Source organism: Dermochelys coriacea, chromosome 23 (genome assembly GCF_009764565.3).
Source record: "Dermochelys coriacea isolate rDerCor1 chromosome 23, rDerCor1.pri.v4, whole genome shotgun sequence".
Classification (NCBI taxonomy): domain Eukaryota; kingdom Metazoa; phylum Chordata; order Testudines; family Dermochelyidae; genus Dermochelys; species Dermochelys coriacea.
The window spans coordinates 16,683,435-16,705,412 of record NC_050090.1 but is presented as its reverse complement, the minus strand read 5'-3'; the positions used below and the strand labels follow the sequence as shown (position 1 = coordinate 16,705,412).

Here is a 21,978-nt window from a genome sequence, read left to right as displayed (position 1 = left end):
AGGACCCCGCCTGGGGAGACTCGCTGTAGGAAGCGCATGGTGGGGCAGGGGAGGCTGGAGGCTCCGGGGTCAGACCCAGGAAGGTGGGAGCCTGGTGAGCTGCGTGTCCTGCAGACAGGCTGCTCCCAGAAAGGAGGTTCCCCCAGAGTCCTGCCAGGCTTTGTAGGGGCCCCACGACATATCTCATCTGCAAATTTTGCTATCTCACTGGTTACCCCTTTTTTGAGACCATTTATGCACGATAATAGGACTGGGCCCCGAACAGACTCTTGGGGGACACCACGATTTACCGCTCTCCAGTTATTGCTGCCCATTGTGTCCTGTCCAGTTACCAACCCCTGAGAGAACCGTCCCTCTTACCCCGACTCTGGCTGTCTGACAGTCTACGTACACGGTACCCCCGGGGTCCCCCTCGTCCACGCACTTGTCGACCCCTCAGAGGAGGCCAGCCAATGCGGGAGCCACGATTTGCCGGGACTAAAACCCTGGTGACTCCTCCCCAACAAATTCTGCTCCTCCCGCTGGCCGACGATTCCGTTCTCTCCGAGTTTCACCCAGTTGCCCGGTACTGAAGTCAGGCTACCGGCCTGGGATTGCCGGGATCACCTCTGGAGCCCTTTTAACAATTGGCGTCACGTTAGCTCCCCCCCGTCAGCGGGACGGAAGCGGATTTAAAGGGCAGGTAACAAACCACAGTTGTTAGTTCTGCAACTTCACATTTGAGCCCTTCCGAACTCTTGGGTGAATCCCATCCAGTCCTGGTGACTTACTGCTGTTCAGTTTAGCAATTTATTCCCAAACCTCCTCTAATGGCACCTCAGTCTGGGCCAGTTCCTCAGACCTGTCACCTAACGAGACCGGCTCAGGTGTGGGAATCTCGCGCACGTCAGCCGTGAAGACCGATGCAAAGAATTCACTGAGTTTCTCCGCAAAGGCCTTGTCGTCCTTGACTGCTCCCTTAGCACCTCCATCGCCCAGGGGCCTCACGGGTTGTTTAGCAGCTTCCTGCTTCCGATGGACTGAACTTGTTTTGCTGGGACTTTCCGAGTCTCTGGCTCGCTGGTCTCACGTTCTTTTCAGCCTCCCCGTTGTGTTTCCACACTTCACTTGCCAGGGTTCAGGCTCCTTCCCTCTTCCCCGCGAGGATTTCACGGTTCAAAGGACGCCCTCTGTGCCTCTCACTGTTCCTTTCGCTTTGCTGTTTAGCCTCGGTGGGATCTCATGTTTGACACTGAACCCTTTAATTCCTGTTTCACTTGCCTCCCCGGGTTTGTGTCGTCCCCCTTCTGGAATTCAGTGCGACAGTGAGGGGCGGCTGGGGTGTTAATTTCCTTACAGGATGGGCACGGTTACCGGGCATCCAGCTACATTCACCCCCTGGGCTGCACTTTGCACTAACCTGAGAACGGCCTCCCCCGTGCCGTGTCCCCAGTGGTGCTGGGACACGTTTAATAGTGGGGGTGCTGAAAGCCACCCCCACCCAGAGCTGGGGCCGTGTCTCTGGGAGGGGGCCAGGCCCGGGGCCGGCCGTGGAGCCCCGCGCTGCAGTACCCCCAGTTCCCGCACCCCAGAAGCAGAGCAAGCCGAACGGGTGGGGACAGTGTTTATTGGGGGCCAGTAGGGGACTCAGCGGGGCAGCAGTCGGCCCCACGGGGGGACCCCGGCTGCCCCTCAGGCCTGGATGGTCCCCTTGGCGCTCAGGGCCAGATAGTAGACGAAGAGCCCGATGGCGGCGGCCAGCACCTCTGTGGAGACCCAGGGTCCACTCCAGGCACCCTGCGGGAGATGGAGGGTGGGTCAGCCGCCTCCTGAGCCCACCCCACAGCTGCCCCCCAGCCACACCCAGCACGGGGCTGGCTCAGTGACAAAGCCCCACCCCCAGGGGGAGTCCACCTCCCCGGGGGACACAGCCCCGCCCCCAGGGGGATCCCAGGAGCCTGTCCCCCTCCATAGGGGACACAGCCCCGCCCCCAGGGGGATCCAGGCACCCTGCCCCTGCGGGACATAGCCCAAGGACACGCAATCCCCTGGTTGAGCCTGCTCCCACCCACCCCTTTATCCCCTGGGTGAGCCCGCCCCCATACCCTGGGGGACACAGCCCCACCCCCCCATGCCCTGTGTGAGCCTGGCCCCCCCACCATGGGGGATACAGCCCCACCCCTGACCCCAGGGGACACAGCCCCGCCCCTATATTGCAGGGACAGCCCTCCTCTCACCCGGTGATCCACGCTAACTGTGAACAGGGCTCGGATTGCTGATACGTCCTCGTTGTTGCGCTGGGCCTGGGGGGGGGGAATGGGGTGTCAGTTGGGGGGGCCCCCACAGATGACCCCCCAGGCAGCAGAACCTGACCACAGCCACTGGGGCAGGGCTAACGGCCCTCAAACTCTCTCCCATTCCCGTCCCCCATCTCCCCCCGTCCCGCAGACCCCCTGGAGCCAGGTCCCTCACCTTGCGCAGGGCGCTGTACGACTCCTCATCGAAGAACTTCACTTCGTAGGTGCCCGACCGGGCGTTCCTGTGCTCCATGCTCCATGAGACCTGGGGGGGGGAAACCTGTCAATGTACCCCCAGACCCCCACTCACTGACCTCCCAGAGCTGGGGAGAGAACCCAGGAGTCCTGGCTCCCAGCCCTCCTGCCAGGCCCTGACATTACCTGGTAGCGCCCCACGTCCTGCCCCCGGGTGACAGGAAACTGTTTGCCATTGACGTCGGCGTACAGGGCGACATTCTGCGGAGGAGAGACAGAGCCTAGCACCGTGGGGTCCAGGGGGGCGGGAGCTGGCCTGGGCCACAGCACCACCTCCCCCCTTCCCTGTCCGTTCCCCATCCCTGGTCTGCCCCCCCCACATTCCAGTCCCCACAGCCCCCCCCGCCAGTGAAGATGCTGAATGGCCTTCGCCAGACCCTTTGAGGTCAGCTCCCAGGGGACCAGCCCTGCCCCCAACTACCCCGGCCAGGAGCAAACCCAGGTATCTGGGCTCCCAGCCCCACCCCAGACCCGTGGCCAGGCGAGAACCCAGGAGTCCGGGCCCCCCCCGTACCTGCGCCCCGTTGCGGCAGGTGAGCGCGATCTCCACCACGAAGACGCTCTCGGAGGAGATGACGGCGTCGGCCGTGGTGTAGTAGGACGGGACGATGGTGGGCTCCGGGCACGTCTCACCTGTGGGTGGGTGGAGCAGTGAGTCGGCCCCGCCCCCTCAGACCATGGCCCCGCCCCCACAGCGCATCCCTGCTCCCTCAGACCCTAGCCCCGCCCCCAGCCCTCCTAGATCCCCACCCCCGCCCCCCAGATCCCTGCCCCATAGCCCGAGTCCGGCCCCCTCAGACCCCAGCCCCGCCCCGCCCCCCAGACCTCCTAGATCCCCGCCCCACTCTGGCCCCACCCCTGCAGACCCTAGCCCTGCCCCCAGACCTAGATCCCCGCCCCCTCTGGCCCTACCTCACAGCCCCACCCCCCCAGCCCAGCCCTGCCCCCCAGATCCCTGCCCCATAGGCCGAGTCCGGCCCCCCAGACCCCCCCGCCCTGCCCCCCAGATCCCTGCCCCATAGGCCGAGTCCGGCCCCCCAGACCCCAGCCCAGCCCTGCCCCCCAGATTCCTGCCCCGCTCTGGCCCCGCCCCCGCCCCATAGCCCGAGTCCGGCCCCCCAGACCTCCTAGATCCCCGCCCCCTCTGGCCCTACCCCACAGCCCCGCCCCCCAACCCCCAGCCCAGCCCCCAGATCCCCGCCCCCCCGCGCTCGGGGCCCCGCGGGGTCTCAGGGGCGGGGCAGGGGGCGGGGTCCGGTACCTGTGGCCCCGCCCAGCGCCGCCGCCGCCAGGAGCAGCGCGATCCCCGCCAGCGCCATCGCCGCCCGTGGCCGAAGAACCCGGACCGCCGCCGCGGAGCGTGTCGGGAAGGCGCCTGCCGCCGCCAGCCAATCAGAAGCACCCCCGACCCACCACGTGACCCAGCGCGGACGTGGCTTTCACCCTCCCGGGGAGAGGAAATGGCGGCCGGGATTTATCTGGCGCGGCGCGGAGCGAGAAGCGGCGCGGGGTGACCAGGGGCTCTGCGCTGAGCAAGCGCCCGCGAGATTCCCCGGGATTCGAGGAATAAAATGGCCGCCGTGACTTATTTTGGCCACCCGCGAGTGAGAAAAGGCGCGGCCTCTTCAGTACGCACGCGCGCTCCGTCTCCTCGCGCATCCCGCCTACCAATCACAGAGCCATCCAGGGACAAAATGGCCGCCGAGATTTATTGGCCCCCAAGGAGCGAGAAACAAGCCACAGGGCCGTCAATGCGCATGCGTCTCTCAGGACATCTCCGGACAGCCCCCAACCTGATGATACAAAATGGCCGCCGGGATGTATATGGCGCTGACGATTCGCTGAAAATAGGCGCGGCATTGAGATTTCCCGAGCGAAATCTCGCGAGAATTCCGAGTCGGAGCTCTCGCGGGACTTAGCTAACTAGGTCTCGCAGGCGCGGGCGCGCGTTAGTCTTGTGTATCGCGCGCGGCTCTGCAATGGCGGCGGCTCTGATGGCGAGGAGGCAGCTGTGGAGAGCGGCCCTGCTGGGGCCCCGCCCGGTAAGCAGGGCTGCACGGCGGGGGATACGGCGGGAGGACCAGCCGGCGCGTGGGTCGGCTTAACCTGCGGGGACGGCTCCTGATTGGACGAGAGGGAGTGGAATGGACGGGGCAGGGTGGCGCAGCGGCCTCTTCATTGGACAGGACGCCGGTGGAGGCCGGGACCAATCAGGAGTCGATGCTGCAGTTGGAGAGGGGGCGGTCCGACTACTTTTGAGTTGATTGGACGAGGAATGAAATGGGCGGGGGGAGCGTCAGAGGCTTAGTTCTGATTGGAACAGGCCTAGGAGATGCGTGGGGCTTGACCGACAAGAGCTGAGCTAATTGGTTGGAACGCCCGACGGGGGCGGCAAAGAGGCGCTTCCAAAGACTCAGGGCGGGGCCAAGTCTGAAATTCTCTTTCGATTGGTCGTCTCGTCACCGGCGGCCGTTGCTGATTGGGCCGGCTTCTCCGATTGGGCGGGCCACAGCGAAGCGGCCGATTGTGATTGGCTGCGGCTACGCTCAGTCTCGGAGTGGAGGGGGGATGGAAGGGGGTGACTTCGCCCAGCCCTGTAGAGGGCGCCAGAGAGACTCCACCCCCCCCCGGGGCCAGTTCCCAGCATCCTCTGGGGCAAGCAAGAGTGATCCCCCCAAGCTGGGGAGACAGCCCAGGCGTCCAGGCTCCCAGCCCCCCTCTCCCCCCACAAGCTGGGGAGAGAACCCAGGCGTCCGGGCTCCCAGCCCCCCTCTCCCTCCACAAGCTGGGGAGAGAACCCAGGCGTCCGGGCTCCCAGCCCCCCTCTCCCTCCACAAGCTGGGGAGAGAACCCAGGCGTCCGGGCTCCCAGCCCCCCTCTCCCTCCACAAGCTGGGGAGAGAACCCAGGCGTCCGGGCTCCCCCCAGCCCCGGCTCTAACCTGCCCCCTGTTGTTCTCCCCCAGGTGCCGGGTGCCGAGCGCAGGACCCTGACATCAGTGAGTGGTTCCCCCCCCGGCTCTGGCCACGGGCCGGGGGGGAGGGGCGGCTGCAGGGCTGCAAAATCCCCCGTGCGGGGTCCCGACCCCCACATCGCACGCAAGCCTGCGGAATCCCCCCCATCCCTGCGGAGGGACAGCGCCCGGCCGGCCTGGGGAACTCCCTGCCGCAGGACCCCACAGCACCGACAGCCAGGAGAGGGTGGACAGGATGGGTGGGGGGCTGGCTGGGAATGGGGTGGCTAGAGGATGGTGGGGGGCTGGCTGGGGAATGGCTCAAGGATTGGGGGGAGCAGGGGGAACAACGGCTCAGGGTACCATGGCCTATGGGCATAGCTTCAGAACCTCTCCCCCGAAGGAAGGGGGTGTCCTTCGGGGAGGCCCCGCCACCCCATCGTCCTTCTCACTGAGCTGAACTAACCCCCTTCTCTCTTCTGCCCCTCTTCTTGCATCCTGCGACCCACAGCACACCCCCATTGTGAGTACTGCTCCCAGAGTGCGGGGGCCCAATGGGGGACCCAGAGGGAGGGAAGGCAGGGGACTGGGAGCCCAGACTCCTGAGTTCTCTCCCCAGCTTTGGGAGGGGAGTGGGGGTGGGAGCCAGGACTCCTGGGTTCTCTCCGAGCTCTAGGGGGGATTGGTGTCTGGTGGTTTGGGCAGGGGGGCCTGGGACTCCGGACTCCTGGATTCTCTCTCACCACCTCTCTACCCACAGCCTCCTCCCGCGAAGTACGGGGGGCGTCACACCGTGACCATGATCCCGGGAGATGGCATCGGGCCGGAGCTGATGCTGCACGTGAAGGAGGTGTTCAGGTATGCAGGGAGGGGATGGGGGCAATAGCCCCCTGTTGGAGACACTTGGGCCTCAGTGCCTCCCTGTGCTGACCCAGAGAGTGTGGGAACCCAGGAGTCCTGGCTCCCAGGCCCCACTCCCCTTCCCTCCCAGAGAACCCAGGCGTCCTGTCTCTCTCCCCTCCCCCAGGCAGACCTGTGTCCCAGTGGACTTCGAGGAGGTCCGGGTGAGCTCAGACGCGGTGGAGGACGACATTCAGAACGCGATCATGGCCATCCGGCGAAACCGCGTCGCCCTGAAGGGTACGTCGCAGCGCCGGGCAGAGTCCCCCGTAATTGGCTCCAGCCTCTTCCCCCGCCCCCCAAGGGGTCCCCGGGTGACTGGCCCCTGTCACGGGGTCCCCAGGCCATGCTCTGGACCTGCTCCCTAAGAAACCAGGCAGGACTCTTCCCACAGCAAGTCTACACAGGCAGGGTGCTGCGTGGGCCAGAGGGTCCTGCCCCCCAACTCTGCAGTCAGACGGGACTCTCAGCCCGCCGGGGAAATAGAGGGTTTATTAGACGACAGGAACATGGTCTAAACCAGAGCTTGTAGGTGCAGAGAACAGGACCCCTCAGCTGGGTCCGTTTTGGGGGGCAGGGTGGCCAGAGCCCCATCTGGGCCTCCCTCCATTTTCCCAGCCAGCCCCAAACTGAAACTCTCCCGCCCCTTCTCTGGCCTTTCTCCCTTTTCAGGGCCAGGAGCCACCTGATCTTTTTGTTCCCCAACCCCTTCCGTCGACACCTTGCAGGAGACGGGGTGTCGGCCATTCTCTGTGCAGACACGCTGCCCCTAGGGCTCTGCAACGATCCCCCCACCTGGATACTTGAGAAATGCCTAGGGAAACTGAGGCACACACCCAGTATTCAGAGAAAACATTAAGAACAGTCCCACTTTGTCGCAGCCCTCCCCCCCCAAAGGGGTCCCTGGGTGACTGGCCCCCTGCCCCACACTGCGGGGTTGCGTCTCTGCCCGGGTCCCCGTCTGGTCTGGGTTCCTGCATTTGGGGATTAACCAGTTTCTGGTCGACAGGAAACATTGAGACCAACCACAACCTGCCGCCGTTCTACAAATCCCGAAACAATGTCCTGCGGTGAGCGGGGGCTATGTGCCTGGGGAAGGATGGGAGTAAGGGGGGTGGGGGCTGCGGGCCGGGAGTGAGGGGTGCCAGGGGGGCTGCAGGTCGGGAGTGAGGGGTGCTGGTTGTCCCGGGGGGGCTCTGATCCCATGTCCCCCCCCCCAGTACCAGCCTGGATCTCTACGCCAACGTGATCCATTGCCAGAGCCTCCCGCGGGTGATGACGCGGCACCGCGACATCGACATCCTCATCGTCCGTGAGAACACGGAGGGCGAGTACAGCAGCCTGGAGCACGAGGTGCTGCCCTGGGGCCCTGCCCACCCCTGGGGAGCCCCGCCTCTGCCCCACCCAGCCTCTGGGACCCCCCCTGGGAGCCCCGCCTCTGCCCCACCCAGCCTCTGGGACCCCCCTGGGAGCCCCGCCTCTGCCCCACCCAGCCTCTGGGAGCCCACCCCTTGGGATCCCCACCCCTGTCTCACCAGCCTCTGGGAGCCCACCCCTTGGGATCCCCACCCCTGTCTCACCAGCCTCTGGGAGCCCCACCCCTGTCCCAACAGCCTCTGGGGTCCCCACCCACCCCTGGGAGCCCCCTCCGCCCCCTGGCATCTGTGCCCACCTGGGTGCCGTGGCTCCACCTTGGGCACCACCCAACCGTCCTTTTGGGAGGGGAGGGCCGAGCCCCCCCGCCCGGGGGAAGGAGAACCCCGGTGTCCTGACCCCGCCCCCCCCCCCCCAGAGCGTCTCCGGCGTGGTGGAGTGCCTGAAGATCATCACCAGGGCGCGGTCGCTGCGCATCGCCGACTACGCCTTCCGGCTGGCCCGCGAGACGGGGCGCGCCAAGGTCACCGCCGTGCACAAGGCCAACATCATGTGGGTGCCGGGCCCCAGGGGGCGGGCGCTTCGCTTCGGGGGGGGAGTCCCGCAGGGGGTCACTCATCCCCTGACCCCTCCCCGCAGGAAGCTGGGTGATGGGCTCTTCCTGCAGTGCTGCCGGGAGGTGGCGGGCGGCTACCCGGAGATCACCTTCGACAGCATGATCGTGGACAACACCACCATGCAGGTGAGAACCCCGGCGTCCGGGGCCCGCCCCCAGCCTGGGAGAGAACCCAGGCATCATGACCCCTCCCCCCGCTCTCCCCGCAGCTGGTGTCCCGCCCCCAGCAGTTTGACGTCATGGTGATGCCCAATCTCTATGGGAACATCGTGAACAACGTGTGTGCGGGGCTGGTCGGGGGCCCGGGGCTCGTGCCCGGCGCCAACTATGGGAGAGATTTTGCTGTCTTCGAGACCGTGAGTGGGGGGGCTGCAGGGAGCCTGGGGCTGTGGCTTGCAGGAGGGGGGCCGCGGGGCGGGAATGAGGGATGCAGGGGGGCTGTGGGGCCGGAATGAGGGTGGATGCGGGGCGGGAATGAGGGGTGCAGGGGAGCTGCGGGGAGCCAGGGGCTGTGGGGCAGGAATGAGGGGAGCAGGGCAGGCAAAGGGCTGGAGTGAAGGATACTGGGGGGCTGTGGGCCGGGATCAGGGTCTCACCGCTTCCCCCTGCACCCCCAGGCCACACGGAACACGGGGAAGAGCATCGCCCACAAGAACATCGCCAACCCCACGGCCACCCTGCTGGCCGCCTGCATGATGCTGGATCATCTCCGGTGAGCCCCCCTGTCCCCTGTGCCCCCCTCCGGTGAGCCCCCCCGTCCCCTCACCCGCACCTCTGGTGAGTGTCCCCAGCCCCATCTTCTGGGGCTTCCTGCTCTATCCTTCTCCCGCCTCTGGGGGCAGTGCCTGTTGGGGGGGCGGGGCATGTGTTGCTCTGACTCCGCCCCTCTTTGCTCCTCCCCTCGCAGGCTGCATTCCTTCGCCACCACCATCCGCCAGGCCGTGCTGGCCTCCCTGGACGACCAGGCGGTAAGCCCCGCCCCTCCTTCTGGCCGGCAAGGGAGGAAGTCCTGCCCTTTAGGGGAGAGCAGGGGCAGGACTTCCTGCATCTCCTTCCGCCCTCCTCCCCTAGTATTGGCCAGCGGCAGGCGGCTGGATGGGGAAGTCCCGCCTTAATGCGAGGAGGATTCCAACCAGGAGCACAAGTCCCGCCTCTTCTCTCAGCATTAGCCAATCACAAGCTACTGGGCCAGGAAGTCCCGCCTCTTCCGGGGGAAGGCCATCCTGTGAGGGGTAATTGCTCCTGTGGGGCAAGTGGGTCATGGCTCTGCCCCCTGGAGAGGCTGCCCAGGGGAACAGGGGGCAGAGCAGGTTGGAGGGGGCGGGACCCAGTTCCTGGCCACGCCCCTGCTCTAACCCGCCCCTCCCTGCAGACCCACACGCCGGACATCGGGGGCCAGGGCACCACATCGGGGGCTGTCCAGTCCATCCTGCACCACGTCCGCACAGCGACCGGCTGGAGCCAGTGCAGCTAGGCCATGGGGAGCCGGACGCCTGGGTCCCTCCCCGCCTGGAGCGGGCGGTGAGGCGGGGAAAGCTGGGGGCACACGTGTCGGGGGAGGGGGGGAGCCGGACGCCTGGGTCCCTCCCCGCCTGGGGCGGGCAGTGAGGTGGGGAAAGCTGGGGGCACACGTGTCGGGGGAGTGGGGGAGCCGGACGCCTGGGTCCCTCCCCATCAGGGGCGGGCGGTGAGGCGGGGAAAGCTGGGGGCACACGTGTCGGGGGAGGGGGGGAGCCGGACGCCTGGGTCCCTCCCCGCCTGGAACGGGCGGTGAGGCGGGGAAAGCTGGGGCACACGTGTCGGGGGGGGGGGGGATACCTCCCTGGTCCCTCCCCGCCTGGAACGGGCCGTGAGGCGGGGAAAGCTGGGGGCACACGTGTCGTGGAGGGGGGGCCGACGCCTGGTCCCCCCTCCCCCCTGGAGCGGGCTGTGAGGCGGGAAGCTGGTGCACTGTGTCGGGGAGGGGGGATTAGACGGACGCCTGGGTCCCTCCCCGCCTGGAGCGGGCGGTGAGGCGGGGAAAGCTGGGGGCACATGTGTCGGGGGAGGGGGGGAGCCGGACGCCTGGGTCCCTCCCCGCCTGGAACGGGCGGTGAGGCGGGGAAAGCTGGGGGCACATGTGTCAGGGGGAGCCGGATGCCTGGGTTCTCCCTCTGACCCCTCCCTCTCTCCTGCAGGGGAGGACCCCACTCTTAGCCAAGGTGAAGGGGCTGTGCAGGCCGGTGCCCCACAGCCGGGCAATCCATGGGGCGCTGCCCATAGCCCCCCGTCCATGTCGCTGCTGCTGTGTGTGTGTCTGTTGCCGTGGGGCCAGGCCTCCCCACGAGCAATAAATGTCAGTGCAACATCTGCTTGCTCCGCCTCCTACCTGGACGCCTGGGTTCCCTCCCACCATAGCGGGGGCGGGTGGGGGTACACTGACAGCCTGGACGCCAGGGTCCCTGTTGCCCCCCAAACATGATCACGCTGACAGAAGGGTTTTTGTCAAACCATTTAATCAAGTGTCACACGCTAGGGGTGTGGTCTGGACGCCTGGGTCCCTGATAAACAGGGGAACGGCCGGCTGGATGCCAGGGTCCCTAGGGGCTCAGCCGGGGGTGCTGCAGGCACCGGGCCGCCGGACGCCGGGGTCCCTAGGGGCTCAGCCGGGGGTGCTGCAGGCATGGGGCGGCCGGACGCCGGGGTCCCTAGGGGCTCAGCCGGGGGTGCTGCAGGCACCGGACGCCGGGGTCCCTAAGGGCTCAGCCAGGGGTGCTGCAGGCACGGAGCGGCCGGACACCGGGGTCCCTAGGGTCTCAGCTGGGTGCTGCAGGCACCGGGCGGCCAGACGCTGGGGTCCCTAGGGGCTCAGCCAGGGGTGTTGCAGGCACTGGGTCGCCGGACGCCGGGGTCCCTAGGGGCTCAGGCGGGGGTGCTGCAGGCACTGGGCCGCCGGACGCCGGGGTCCCTAGGGGCTCAGCCAGGGGTGCTGCAGGCACCGGATGCCAGGGTCCCTAGGGGCTCAGCCGGATGCCAGGGTCCCTAGGGGCTCAGCCGGATGCCGGGGTCCCTAGGGGCTCAGCCAGGGGTGCTGCAGGCACTGGGCGGCCGGATGCCGGGGTCCCTAGGGGCTCAGCCAGGGGTGCTGCAGGCACTGGGTCGCCGGACGCCGGGGTCCCTAGGGGCTCAGCCAGGGGTGCTGCAGGCACCGGATGCCAGGGTCCCTAGGGGCTCAGCCAGGGGTGCTGCAGGCACCGGATGCCAGGGTCCCTAGGGGCTCAGCCGGATGCCGGGGTCCCTAGGGCCTCAGCCAGGGGTGCTGCAGGCACTGGGTCGCCGGACGCCGGGGTTCCTAGGGGCTCAGGCGGGGGTGCTGCAGGCACTGGGCGGCCGGACGCCGGGGTCCCTAGGGGCTCAGGCGGGGGTGCTGCAGGCACTGGGCGGCCGGACGCTGGGGTCTCTAGGGGCTCAGCCGGACGCCGGGGTCCCTAGGGGCTCAGCCAGGGGTGCTGCAGGCACCGGATGCCAGGGTCCCTAGGGGCTCAGCCAGGGGTGCTGCAGGCACCGGATGCCAGGGTCCCTAGGGGCTCAGCCGGATGCCGGGGTCCCTAGGGGCTCAGCCAGGGGTGCTGCAGGCACTGGGCGGCCGGATGCCGGGGTCCCTAGGGGCTCAGCCGGATGCCGGGGTCCCTAGGGGCTCAGCCAGGGGTGCTGCAGGCACTGGGCGGCCGGACGCCGGGGTCCCTAGGGGCTCAGCCGGATACCTGGGTCCCTAGGGGCTCAGCCGGATACCTGGGTCCCTAGGGGCTCAGCCAGGGGTGCTGCAGGCACTGGGCGGCCGGACGCCGGGGTCCCTAGGGGCTCAGCCAGGGGTGCTGCAGGCACTGGGCGGCCGGACGCCGGGGTCCCTAGGGGCTCAGCCGGATACCTGGGTCCCTAGGGGCTCAGCCAGGGGTGCTGCAGGCACTGGGCGGCCGGACGCCGGGGTCCCTAGGGGCTCAGGCGGGGGTGCTGTAGGCACCGGGCCGCCGGGGTCCCTAGGGGCTCAGCCAGGGGTGCTGCAGGCACTGGGCGGCCGGACGCCGGGGTCCCTAGGGGCTCAGCCAGGGGTGCTGCAGGCACTGGGCGGCCGGACGCCGGGGTCCCTAGGGGCTCAGGCGGGGGTGCTGCAGGCACTGGGCGGCCGGACGCCGGGGTCCCTAGGGGCTCAGGCGGGGGTGCTGCAGGCACTGGGCGGCCGGATGCCGGGGTCCCTAGGGGCTCAGCCGGGGGTGCTGCAGGCACTGGGCCGCCGGACGCCGGGGTCCCTAGGGGCTCAGCCAGGGGTGCTGCAGGCACTGGGCGGCCGTGGGGCGCCGCTCGGGCAGGAAGTCCAGCATGGGCAGCAGGAAGCGGGTGAACGCAGCCGCTTGCTCCCGGGGCCACTCGTATTTTTCCAGCAGCACCGCGCCCAGCGCCCAGGGCCGCAGGCTGGGGATGTGCCGCAGGTCGCCTAGGGGTGGGGGGGGCGTCAGTGCTGGGGTTCCCGGTCCCACCTGAGCCCCGACCCCCCCAGCCCCAATCCCTGGTCCCCGTCGACTCCCCCCAGCCCCGTTCCCTGGCCCCACCTGAGCCCTAACCCTCCCCCCCCCCAGCCCTGGGATGGAGCAGGGAGGGGGGCAGACTGACCTGGGGGTGTTGCTGGGACTGTCTGCAGTGGAGGGGGGTTTCGGTGTGACCTGGGCCCAAGTGATACCTTCTGCCTTGGAGACAGGCTGGAGGAGGAATCAGGGCAGGGGCTGGCTGGGGAGATGGGGGGGCTGGCTGGGGAGATGGGGGGAGGCCCACCCCCAAGAGGGACCCGATTGAGGGGTCCTTTTTCCTGGACCCACAAGCTCTGTTGGGGCCTGTGTTCCTGGCTGGCTGAGCGTCCCGGGGAATCGCAGGAAGGGGGGGGTGCAGGGCCCTGACTCCCCCACACTCCATGACAAACCCAGACACCCGGACCTCTGACCTCCCTCCAGCCCCCCAGCTAAGGCCCTGGCTCGTTCCCGAGGGGCATCAGCCGCTCCCCCTCCCAACCTGCTCGACTGCCCCTCACCGCTGCCTCGCCCCACCCCTCACCTCGGCGGGTGAAGTATTCCCGCGAGTAGCGCCCCGACAGCGCAAAGTGGGGGGGGATCTCACCAAGCAGCTCCACCATGTGGGCGATATGATCTGGGGGGGTAAACGGGTAGGGGGAGTCAGTCCTGTCTCATCTCCCCTGCCCCCCACATCACATACCCATACCCATCTTCCCCCCATGGCAGACCGCCCTGGTCCTATGCCCCCCTGGGCAGACCCCAGGCCCATCTACCCCGGTATCTGGGCGCAACTAACCTTCGTCCCTGCTGTAATCGTCCCCCGAGTGGGGCTCGAAGAGGTAGTCACCGGTCGCCAGCTCGAAGGCCTGTGGGGAGCAGAGGGGAGTCAGGGCTGGCTGGGGGGTTCGGGGGGCCGGGCCCGGCAGGGGGGCCGTACCATGCAGGCTGTGCTCCAGATGTCGGCCGGGGTGCTGTAGCTGGCGCCGATCAGAACCTCCAGGGCCCGGTACTGCCGGGTCTGAATGTCCTCGGTGAAGTGCTTGTGCTGAAATGGGGGGGGGGTGAGAACAGGGCAGGGAGAGAGACCCCAAAACCCCAGCCCCCCAACTCCAGCCCCCCAACCACTCCTGCCCCCCAGCGCGACCCCCCCCAGCGCCCCCTCACCACCCAGCAGGCGTTGCCCAGATCTGCGATCTTCACTCGGATCCGGTCAGCATTTTGGGGGTCCAGGGGGTTCACCAGGAACTCGGAGGCACTGAATGGAGCTGGGGGGGGCAGAGGGAGGGTGAGGCCTCGTGTCCCAGGTTCAGACCCCCCTCGCCCCATGGTGCCCCCCACCCCATCCCCTAGTGCCTGGCCCTGACTGCCAGGGAGAGCCCCCCGCCCCAAACGGCCCCCCACTCACCACTGGGTGACAGCAGCCCCCCGCGCTCCCGCTGGCCCGAGCTGCCGGACTGGCCTGAGCCGGAGGCCGTGGAGAAGAGGGAGCTGGAGAAGCCAGACGTGGCCGAGGCGGGGCTGGGGGGCCGGCGGCGGGGGGGGCCCCCCGAGTGGCCATTCCAGGCGTCGTAGGGCGGCAGGGCCTGGAAGCCGGAGGATGAGGTCTGGCTCTGGGGGCTGCTGGCCAGGCTGCCCTGCCCAGGGAGGGGCCACTCTGCAGGGGGAGAGTGGGGGTGGTGTGACCCCCAGAATAAGGGGGGAAAACCCACAAATCTCCCTGCGCCCAACCCTCCCCCCACAAGCCCCTGACTTCCCCCTCCCCCACTAACCCCCATATTCCCCCCTGCCCAGGGGACCCCCCACATCCCTGGTGATGCCCCAGCCCCCCAGTGCCCCTCCGCCCCACCCAGCAACCCCACAAATCTCCCTGCCTTGCTAACTCCCCAAGAGCCCCAATTTCCCCCTCCCCCGCTAATCCCCCAATTCCGCACCCCCAGTGACCCCCCCATCCCTGCTGACTCTCACCCTCCTCTGTGTTGGAGTCGGCCCCAGACAGGGGGGGACCCTGGAGGGGGGCCCCTGTCTCCAGCTCCTCCAGCCGCTGCAGGTCCCGCAGCCGCTCGGCCAGCAGCCGGCCCTGGCGTCTCTGTTTCCGCTTCAGCTTCTTGCGCCGATTCCTGGAGAGCTGCCGGGAGCCCCGGTTAGTGCCCGCGGGCGGGGATGGGAGCCAGGAGGGGGAGCGAGGCCCCGAGCGTGCGAAGGGCCCTGCTGGGTGGGTGTGGAAGGCACCGAGCGTGCAAAGAGCCATGCCCGGTAGGCATGGAAGGAACCGAGCGTGTGAAGGGCCCAGCTGGGCAGGTGTGGAAGCAACCGAGTGTGCAAAGAGCCCTACAAGGCGGGCAGGGAAAGAACCGAGTGTGCAAAGAGCTGTGCCCGGCAGGCGTGGAAGGAACCGAGCGTGTGAAGGGCCCTGCTGGGCGGGCGTGGAAGGAACGGCGCGTGCGAAGAGCCGTGCCGGCAGGAAGGGCACCGAGTGTGCAAAGAGCCGTACTGGCAGGGAGGGCACCGAGCATGCAAAGGGCCATGCCGGGTGGGCGTGGAAGGCACCGAGCGTGCGAAGAGCCGTGCCGTGCCGACAGGGAAGGCACCGAGTGTGCAAAGAGCTGTGCCATGCCAGCAGGGATGGCACAGAGCATGCAAAGGGCCGTGCCATGCTGGCAGGGATGGCACTGAGCGTACAAAGGGCCGTGCCAGGCGGGCGTGGAAGGAACCGAGCGTGTGAAGGGCCGTGCTGGGAAGGAACCAGTAGGACAGAGATGCCTACCCAATGGGGGAGGGAGTGCAAGCAGGTGCCTGGGCAGGCGTGCAAGGCAGTGGGCGTGCGAGGGCATCTAGCCCCCATGCAGAACTTACCTCCATCCCCTGGGGGGCTGAGCTCACTGCGGGGGGGGGGACAAGGTCAAGATTCTCAGAACACAAAAGGCATCCCACATGCAAAGCATCAACAGCCACGGAGAGAACCCAGATGTCCGGGCCCCCAGCCCCTCCACCCCACCCCCTCCAAGTGGTGAGAGAACCCAGGCGTCCAGGTTCCCAGTGCCCCCCCACTCTAACTAACCAGCCCCCACTCCACTCCCAGAGCTGGGGAGAGAACCCAGGCATCTGGGCTTCCAGCGTCCAAGCCCCCAGTCCCCCCCACCCCACCCCCTCCGAGCGGTGAGAGAACCCAGGGGTCCGGGCCCCCAGCCCCCCCCTCCAAGTGGTGAGAGAACCCAGGTGTCCGGGCCCCTGGTACCCCCCCGAGCAGTGAGAGGCCCCTGGCCCCCCCCGAGCGGTGAGAGAACCCAGGCGTCCGGGCCCCCAGTCTCCCGCACCCCACCCCCTCCAAGCGGTGGGAAAATCCAGGTGTCCGGGCCCCAGCCCCCCTGAGCAGTGAGGGAACCCAGCCCCCCCAGGTGCCCCGGCCCCTCCCCCTGTGCTGGGGGGGCCCTACCAGCGGAGGCGGGGGGGGGCGGCCCCCCCAGCTGCTGCCAGCAGGTGGCTTCGGCCGCCAGGCGCCGCACGTCCCCCTCGCTCACCCAGAGCAGCACGTTCTCCGGCTTGACGTCCGTGTGGATGATCTTGCACTTGGTGTGGAGGTAATCCAGGCCCTGCAGCACCTGGGGGCGCACACGGGGCGGTGGGGACTGGGGCAGCCCGAGCCCCCCAGCCCCCCAAAACCGGCACCTGGGGGCGCACACGGGGCAGTGGGGACAGGGGCATCCCAAGCCCCCCAGTCTCCCAAAATCAGCATCCGGTGGCGCACACGGGGCAGTAGGGACCGGGGCAGCCCGAGCCCCCCAGCCCCCCAAAACCAGCACCTGGGGGTGCAGACAGGGCAGTAGGGACCGGGTCAGCCCAAGCCCCCCAGTCTCTCAAAATTGACACCTGAGGGCGCACACGGGGCGGTAGGGACCGGGGCAGCCCGAGCCCCCCAGCACCCCAAAACCAGCACTGGGGCACAGCAGGGGCGGTACGGACTGGGGCAGCCTGCCCCTCCTCCCCAGGACCTCCCAAAAACAGCCCACCCCCCCAATTTTGGGATAATGGGGGAATGGACAGACCAGGGGAAGAGGCTGCCCAAACACAGAGCTCCCCCATTCCCTGCACTGGGGTGTGTGTGTGTCAGATATGGGGCTGTATGGACGAGGGGACATTTGGGGGCAGAGTCTGCACACCTCGACCCACCCCAAAGGGTCCAGTGGCTTGAAGTGGGGTGGGGGTGCTGGAAGCCCGGATGCCTGGGTTCTCTCCCCAGTTCTGGGAGTGGAGTGGGGGCTGGTTGGTTAGAGTGGGGGGGCACTGGGAACCTGGATGCCTGGGTTCTGCTGGCTCTGGGGGGTCTCAGCCCCCCGTACCTGGCGCAGGATGCTCTTCACGCAGGGCAGGGGCAGGCCCTGGTAGTTGGATTTAATGATCCATTTCAAGAGCTGGTGGCCCAGCACCTCCAGCACCATGCAGACATCTGCGCCTGGGAGTCAAGGAAATGGGGGGGCCAGGAGCCCGGACGCCCGGGTTCACTCCCAGCTCTGGGGGGAGAGTGGGGGGCTGGGGGGTCAGAGCAGGGGGCGGCTGGGAGCCTGGACGCCTGGGTTCTCTCCCAGCTCTGGGGGGAGAGTGGGGGGCTGGGGGGTCAGAGCAGGGGGCGGCCGGGAGCCTGGACGCCTGGGTTCTCTCCCAGCTCTGGGGGGAGAGTGGGGGGCTGGGGGGTCAGAGCAGGGGGCGGCCGGGAGCCTGGACGCCTGGGTTCTCTCCCAGCTCTGGGGGGAGAGTGGGGGGCTGGGGGGTCAGAGCAGGGGCGGCCGGGAGCCTGGACGCCTGGGTTCTCTCCCAGCTCTGGGGGGAGAGTGGGGGGCTGGGGGGTCAGAGCAGGGGGCGGCCGGGAGCCTGGACGCCAAGGTTCTCCCCCTGCTCTGGGAGGAGAGTGGGGGGCCAGAGCAGGGGGCGGCCGGCAGCCCGGACACCTGGGTTCTCTCCCAGCTCTGAGAGGGGAGGAGGGGCTGGTGACTAGGACGGGGGCTGGGAGCCTGGACACCTGGGTTCCCCATGGAAGGATACGGACACCATTGATGCCCGAGATCTTGAAGTCGTCGAGGAGCTGGACGATGTTCTCTCTCTTGGGGTCACCGGGGTCAGAGTCCCGCACCTGGGGGGAGGGAAGTAGTGCGGTGGGAGCCCTGCGCTGAGGCAGGACGTGGGGACCCAGGCGTCCAGCCCCGCCTTGAGTCACGGCCACATTGTCATCTCCCCCGCCCCCATCGCCCTGGGATGGCAGCCAGAGTGGGGGGGGGCACAGGAGGGGGGCTGAGGGTATGTGACGAAGTGGGAATGTTCTTCATGTCTTCTCTGAATACTGGGTGGGTGCCTCAGTTTCCCCTAGGCCTTTCTTAAGGATCCAGGTGGGGGGATTTGGGGGGTGATTGTAGCAGAGCCCTAGGGGGCCAGGGTGATGGGGTCTGCACAGAGAATGGCCGACACCCCATCTCCTTGGCCTGGGCTGGAGAACAAAGAGATCTGGTGGCCTCCTGGCCTGAGAGAGAGAGAGAAGCCATAGGAGGGGCTGGGGGGAGGCCCACCCCCAAGAGGGACCCGATTGTGGGGTCCTGTCTCCTGGACCCACAAGCTCTGTTGGGGCCTGTGTTCCTGGCTGGCTGAGGGTCCCGGGGGGTCGCAGGAAGTGGAGGGTGCAGGGCCCTGACCCCCCACACTCCATGATGGGCTGAGCTAGGAGTCAGATGGGGGAACTGAGGGAGGGTCGGAGGGCAAGAGGGAGCCTGGGAAGAACCTGGGGGGGCAGGAGAGAGGCAGCGGGATGGGGGGGCATGAGGGGAGCAGCAGGCTCAGCGGGGAGTGACCAGTGGCTCCGTGTCTCGCTGGCAGCCGGGATCAAGCGGGGCGCCCCAGGGCTGTTCAATATCTTCGTTAACGATCTGGCGGGCGGCGTGAGCTGCCCCCCAGCACGTCCGTCTGCAGAGGAGCCTGGGCTGGGGGAGAGGTGGATCCGCTGCAGGGGAGGGACAGGGTGCAGAGGGACCACGACAAATACGAGGATTGGGCCAAAAGAGACCTGAGGAGGTTCAAGAAGGAGCAGGGCAGAGTCCTGCGCCGAGGACAGGAGACTCCCCGGCACCGTGACAGGCCGGGGGCCGAGCGGCAGGGCAGCAGTTCGGCGGAGCCGGACCCGGGGCTTACGGGGCACGAGGGGCTGGGCAGGAGTCAGCGGTGGGCCCTGGCTGCCAAGGAGCCAACGCCATTGTGGGCTGCGTTAGTAGGGGCCTTGCCAGGAGACCGAGGGGCGGGATCGTTCCCCTCCATTCGGCCCTGGGGAGGCCACACCTGGAGTCCTGCGTCCAGTTCGGGCCCCCCATGAGAGAGGGAGGTGGCCAAATCGGAGGGAGGCCAGCGGAGGGCAAGGGAAATGGCCAGAGGCTGGGGCAGGTGACTGACGAGGAGGGGCCGTGGGAACTGGGGTGATTGAGTCTGCAGACGAGAAGAGCCAGGGGGGACTTGACAGCAGCCAGCGAAGGGGGGTCCCCAAGAGGATGGCGCTCGGCTGGTCTCGGAGGGGGGCAGAGGACAGACCAAGGAGCCATGGTCTCAAGTTGCAGTGCGGGGTCTAGGTGGGATATTAGGAAACACGATTGCCCTAGGAGGGGGGGAAGCCCGGGAGGGGGTTCCCTGGGGGGGGCAGAAGCCCGGGAGGGGGTTCCCTGGGGGGGGCAGAAGCCCGGGAGGGGGTTCCCTGGGGGGGGAGGAATCTCCATCCTTGCAGGGTTTAAGGCCCGACTGGACCAAGCCCTGGCCGGGGGATTTAGTTGGGGCTGGACTAGGACCTCCTGGGCCCCTCCACCCCGATCTTCTGTGAGTCGAAGGAGGTGGGGGGAGCAGGGAAAGGAGCAGGGCCGGCGGGGGCAGATGGAAGGCGGGGGCTCAGGAGGGGGAGAGGCAGGAGGGGGCGGGGGGCACTCACACATTTGAGCAGTTTGATCTCATCCATGGCCGTCTCTGTGTAGTGCCTGGCGCTTTTCACCACCTTCAGTGCCACAAACCTCTTCCGCCTGCAGGGACGGGAGGTTAGTGCCCCACCGACCCCCCTGATCCCCACAGCTGGGAGAGAACCCAGGAGTCCGGGCTCCTAGCCCCCCCTGCTCCGACCCACCAACCCCCACTCCCCTCCCAGAGCGGGAGAGAACCCAGGCATCTGGGCTCCCAGCCCCCCCTGCTCCGACCCACCAACCCCCACTCCCCTCCCAGAGCTGGGGGAGAACCCAGGCGTCCGGGCTCCTCCCTCCAGTCCCCACTCACTGGATGTCCCAGCAGAGCCAGACGGTGGAGAAATGGCCCCAGCCGAGTTTTCGGACCACGTGGTGGCGCCCATTGAACAGGTCCCCGATCGCCACCGGGTAATACCCGCCTGGGGGAACGGGGGGGGGGTCAGCTGCTGCCAGCCGGGGGGGCCAGGGCCCTACAAACCCCAGTGTCTCCCCTCGGGGAGGTTGCTTTGCTGCAGACAGAGCCCCCCTGCCCTCTACACATGGTTATGGCCCTCCATGTGGCACCCCGACCCTGAGGTACACCCCTTCTTGTGTCCCCCGCCCCTCCCTGTGGCACTCGCCCGTGGCACTCTCGCACCCCTCCCCATGGTATGGCCCTCCCGTGACATTGCCTGCCCCTGTGGGACATCCCTCTGGATGGCATCCCCCACCCCTCCCCGTGGTACGTCCCTCCCTACAGCACCCCTCTGCCCTCCCCGTGGTTCATCCCGCCCCCCCGTGTCCCCTCCGCCACTTCCCATTTATCCCAATGGTCCCTGCCATCCCTACCCCCCCACTCAGTGGTACGGCCCAGACCCCCCCACCTTTGCAATAGTCCCTGGGGTCCTCCTGCTCCTCGTCGTCAGAGCCCAGGTGCCCCCCACCCTGGGGGGGCAGGACTGGAGGTGGCGCCGGGGCAGTGGGGGGCTGCGTGGGGTTGGGGGGCTGGGGCGACCTGGGGAGAGAAACGGGGGGTTAGTGACCCCCAGAGCTGGGACGTGGCCCCCCTGGGATGCAGCGCGTCCTCCCCCCATACCTGGGTCCGTCTGGCAGCTCCCCCATGGCGCTGGCCCCAGATGCAGCCACCTCTGGGGAGGGTCTAGGCCAGAGAAGGGGAGATTCGGGGGGGGGGTCCCAAGGATGTGGGGAGCGGGGGACTCGGACACAATCCCCTCCCCTTAGTCCCCCGCTGGGTTGGGCCGTGCAGAGGGGGGATTGCAGTGCATGCTGGGATATGTGCCCCCGACTCAGCCATGACCTCACCCCCCGGCTGGCGTCGTGGGGTTAAAAATAGCACCCGGCCAGCTGGGGCCGCCCAGGGGAAGGAATCCGGGCCTGGCACCGAGCCCCTGCAATGAGCTCCCCCCGGGGCAGGGGGTCCTGAGGAACCAGCCCCCCCAGACCCAGCCACCCCCCCGAACCCGAGGGGCACAGCTGGGAACCCACAGACTAGGGCAGCTTGCCAAGGAGGGGTACGGTCCAGTCTATTAGCCCCCCCTGCCAGTGCCCCTCACTCCCGACCTGCACCCGCAGCCCTGCCGGTGCCCCTTACTCCAACCCGCAGCCCCCAGCCCTGCCTGTGCCCCTCACACCCGACCCGCAGCCCCCCTGCCCTGCCTGTGCCCCTCGCTCCGACCCGCAGCCCCCTGCCCTGCCTGTGCCCCTCACACCCGACCCGCAGCCCCCCTGCCCTGCCTGTGCCCCTCGCTCCGACCCGCAGCCCCCTGCCCTGCCTGTGCCCCTCGCTCCGACCCGCAGCCCCTCTCACCTGGGGGCCGGGGTTCTTGGTCCCTTTTCTTTCCTGTGTTTCTTTTTGGGTTTCTTGCCTTGGGAGCTGCCTGGACCTGGGGGGAGGGAGGGTTAACAACAGGGGTCCTGGCAGTAATCCCCCCAGCCATTGCACCATGACCCCCTGCTGCCCTCCCCCCCTTGAACCCGTCCCCCGGCCACCCCCCTGTCCCCCTCACCCTTCTTGCTGCTCATTTCTGCCCCTGGAGCCCGTGGCGCATGTGCAGCCCCCCCCCAACAGCTGCTGCTCCATATGGGGGAAT

At 68.1% G+C, this 21,978-nt stretch overlaps 3 protein-coding genes across 8 annotated transcripts; 1 reads left to right on the top strand and 2 right to left on the bottom strand.

The window, feature by feature from the left end:
- Positions 1-1,589: 1,589 nt before the first annotated feature.
- SSR4 (signal sequence receptor subunit 4) lies at positions 1,590-4,010 on the bottom strand. Of its 2 annotated transcripts, XM_038381445.2 has the most exons (6): positions 3,793-4,010; positions 3,046-3,164; positions 2,658-2,732; positions 2,452-2,541; positions 2,217-2,282; positions 1,590-1,776 (listed from the first exon to the last, which is right to left on the bottom strand). In XM_038381445.2, exons 1-6 carry the CDS (start codon positions 3,848-3,850, stop codon positions 1,672-1,674), a joined length of 513 nt encoding a protein of 170 aa, XP_038237373.1. In that variant the 5' UTR covers positions 3,851-4,010; the 3' UTR covers positions 1,590-1,671. The 2 variants fall into 2 exon arrangements, with proteins under 2 accessions (XP_038237373.1, XP_038237374.1); XM_038381446.2 differs by lacking the exon at positions 2,217-2,282.
- Positions 4,011-4,235: 225 nt separating this feature from the next.
- IDH3G (isocitrate dehydrogenase (NAD(+)) 3 non-catalytic subunit gamma) lies at positions 4,236-10,721 on the top strand. Of its 5 annotated transcripts, XM_043501333.1 has the most exons (15): positions 5,085-5,186; positions 5,496-5,528; positions 5,995-6,006; positions 6,244-6,341; positions 6,511-6,623; positions 7,393-7,453; positions 7,604-7,736; positions 8,176-8,309; positions 8,397-8,499; positions 8,583-8,729; positions 8,991-9,085; positions 9,281-9,341; positions 9,746-9,870; positions 10,199-10,222; positions 10,551-10,721. In XM_043501333.1, exons 1-13 carry the CDS (start codon positions 5,100-5,102, stop codon positions 9,845-9,847), a joined length of 1,179 nt encoding a protein of 392 aa, XP_043357268.1. In that variant the 5' UTR covers positions 5,085-5,099; the 3' UTR covers positions 9,848-9,870; positions 10,199-10,222; positions 10,551-10,721. The 5 variants fall into 5 exon arrangements, with proteins under 5 accessions (XP_043357269.1, XP_043357270.1, XP_043357268.1 ...); XM_043501334.1 differs by lacking the exons at positions 5,085-5,186; positions 10,199-10,222 and adding an exon at positions 4,236-4,573 and having other exon boundaries at positions 9,746-9,899; XM_038381442.2 differs by lacking the exon at positions 10,199-10,222 and having other exon boundaries at positions 9,746-9,894.
- Positions 10,722-12,388: 1,667 nt separating this feature from the next.
- On the bottom strand, positions 12,389-21,910 carry SRPK3 (SRSF protein kinase 3). Its single transcript, XM_043501316.1, has 17 exons — positions 21,895-21,910; positions 21,696-21,771; positions 20,964-21,026; positions 20,752-20,882; positions 20,199-20,307; positions 19,864-19,951; positions 17,952-18,039; positions 17,252-17,358; positions 16,348-16,513; positions 15,768-15,793; positions 14,880-15,039; positions 14,320-14,568; positions 14,079-14,179; positions 13,852-13,959; positions 13,711-13,780; positions 13,456-13,548; positions 12,389-12,844 (listed from the first exon to the last, which is right to left on the bottom strand). The coding sequence occupies exons 1-17, from the start codon at positions 21,908-21,910 to the stop codon at positions 12,660-12,662; spliced, it is 1,836 nt and encodes a 611-aa protein (XP_043357251.1). The 3' UTR covers positions 12,389-12,659.
- Between the last annotated feature and the right edge of the window lie 68 nt (positions 21,911-21,978).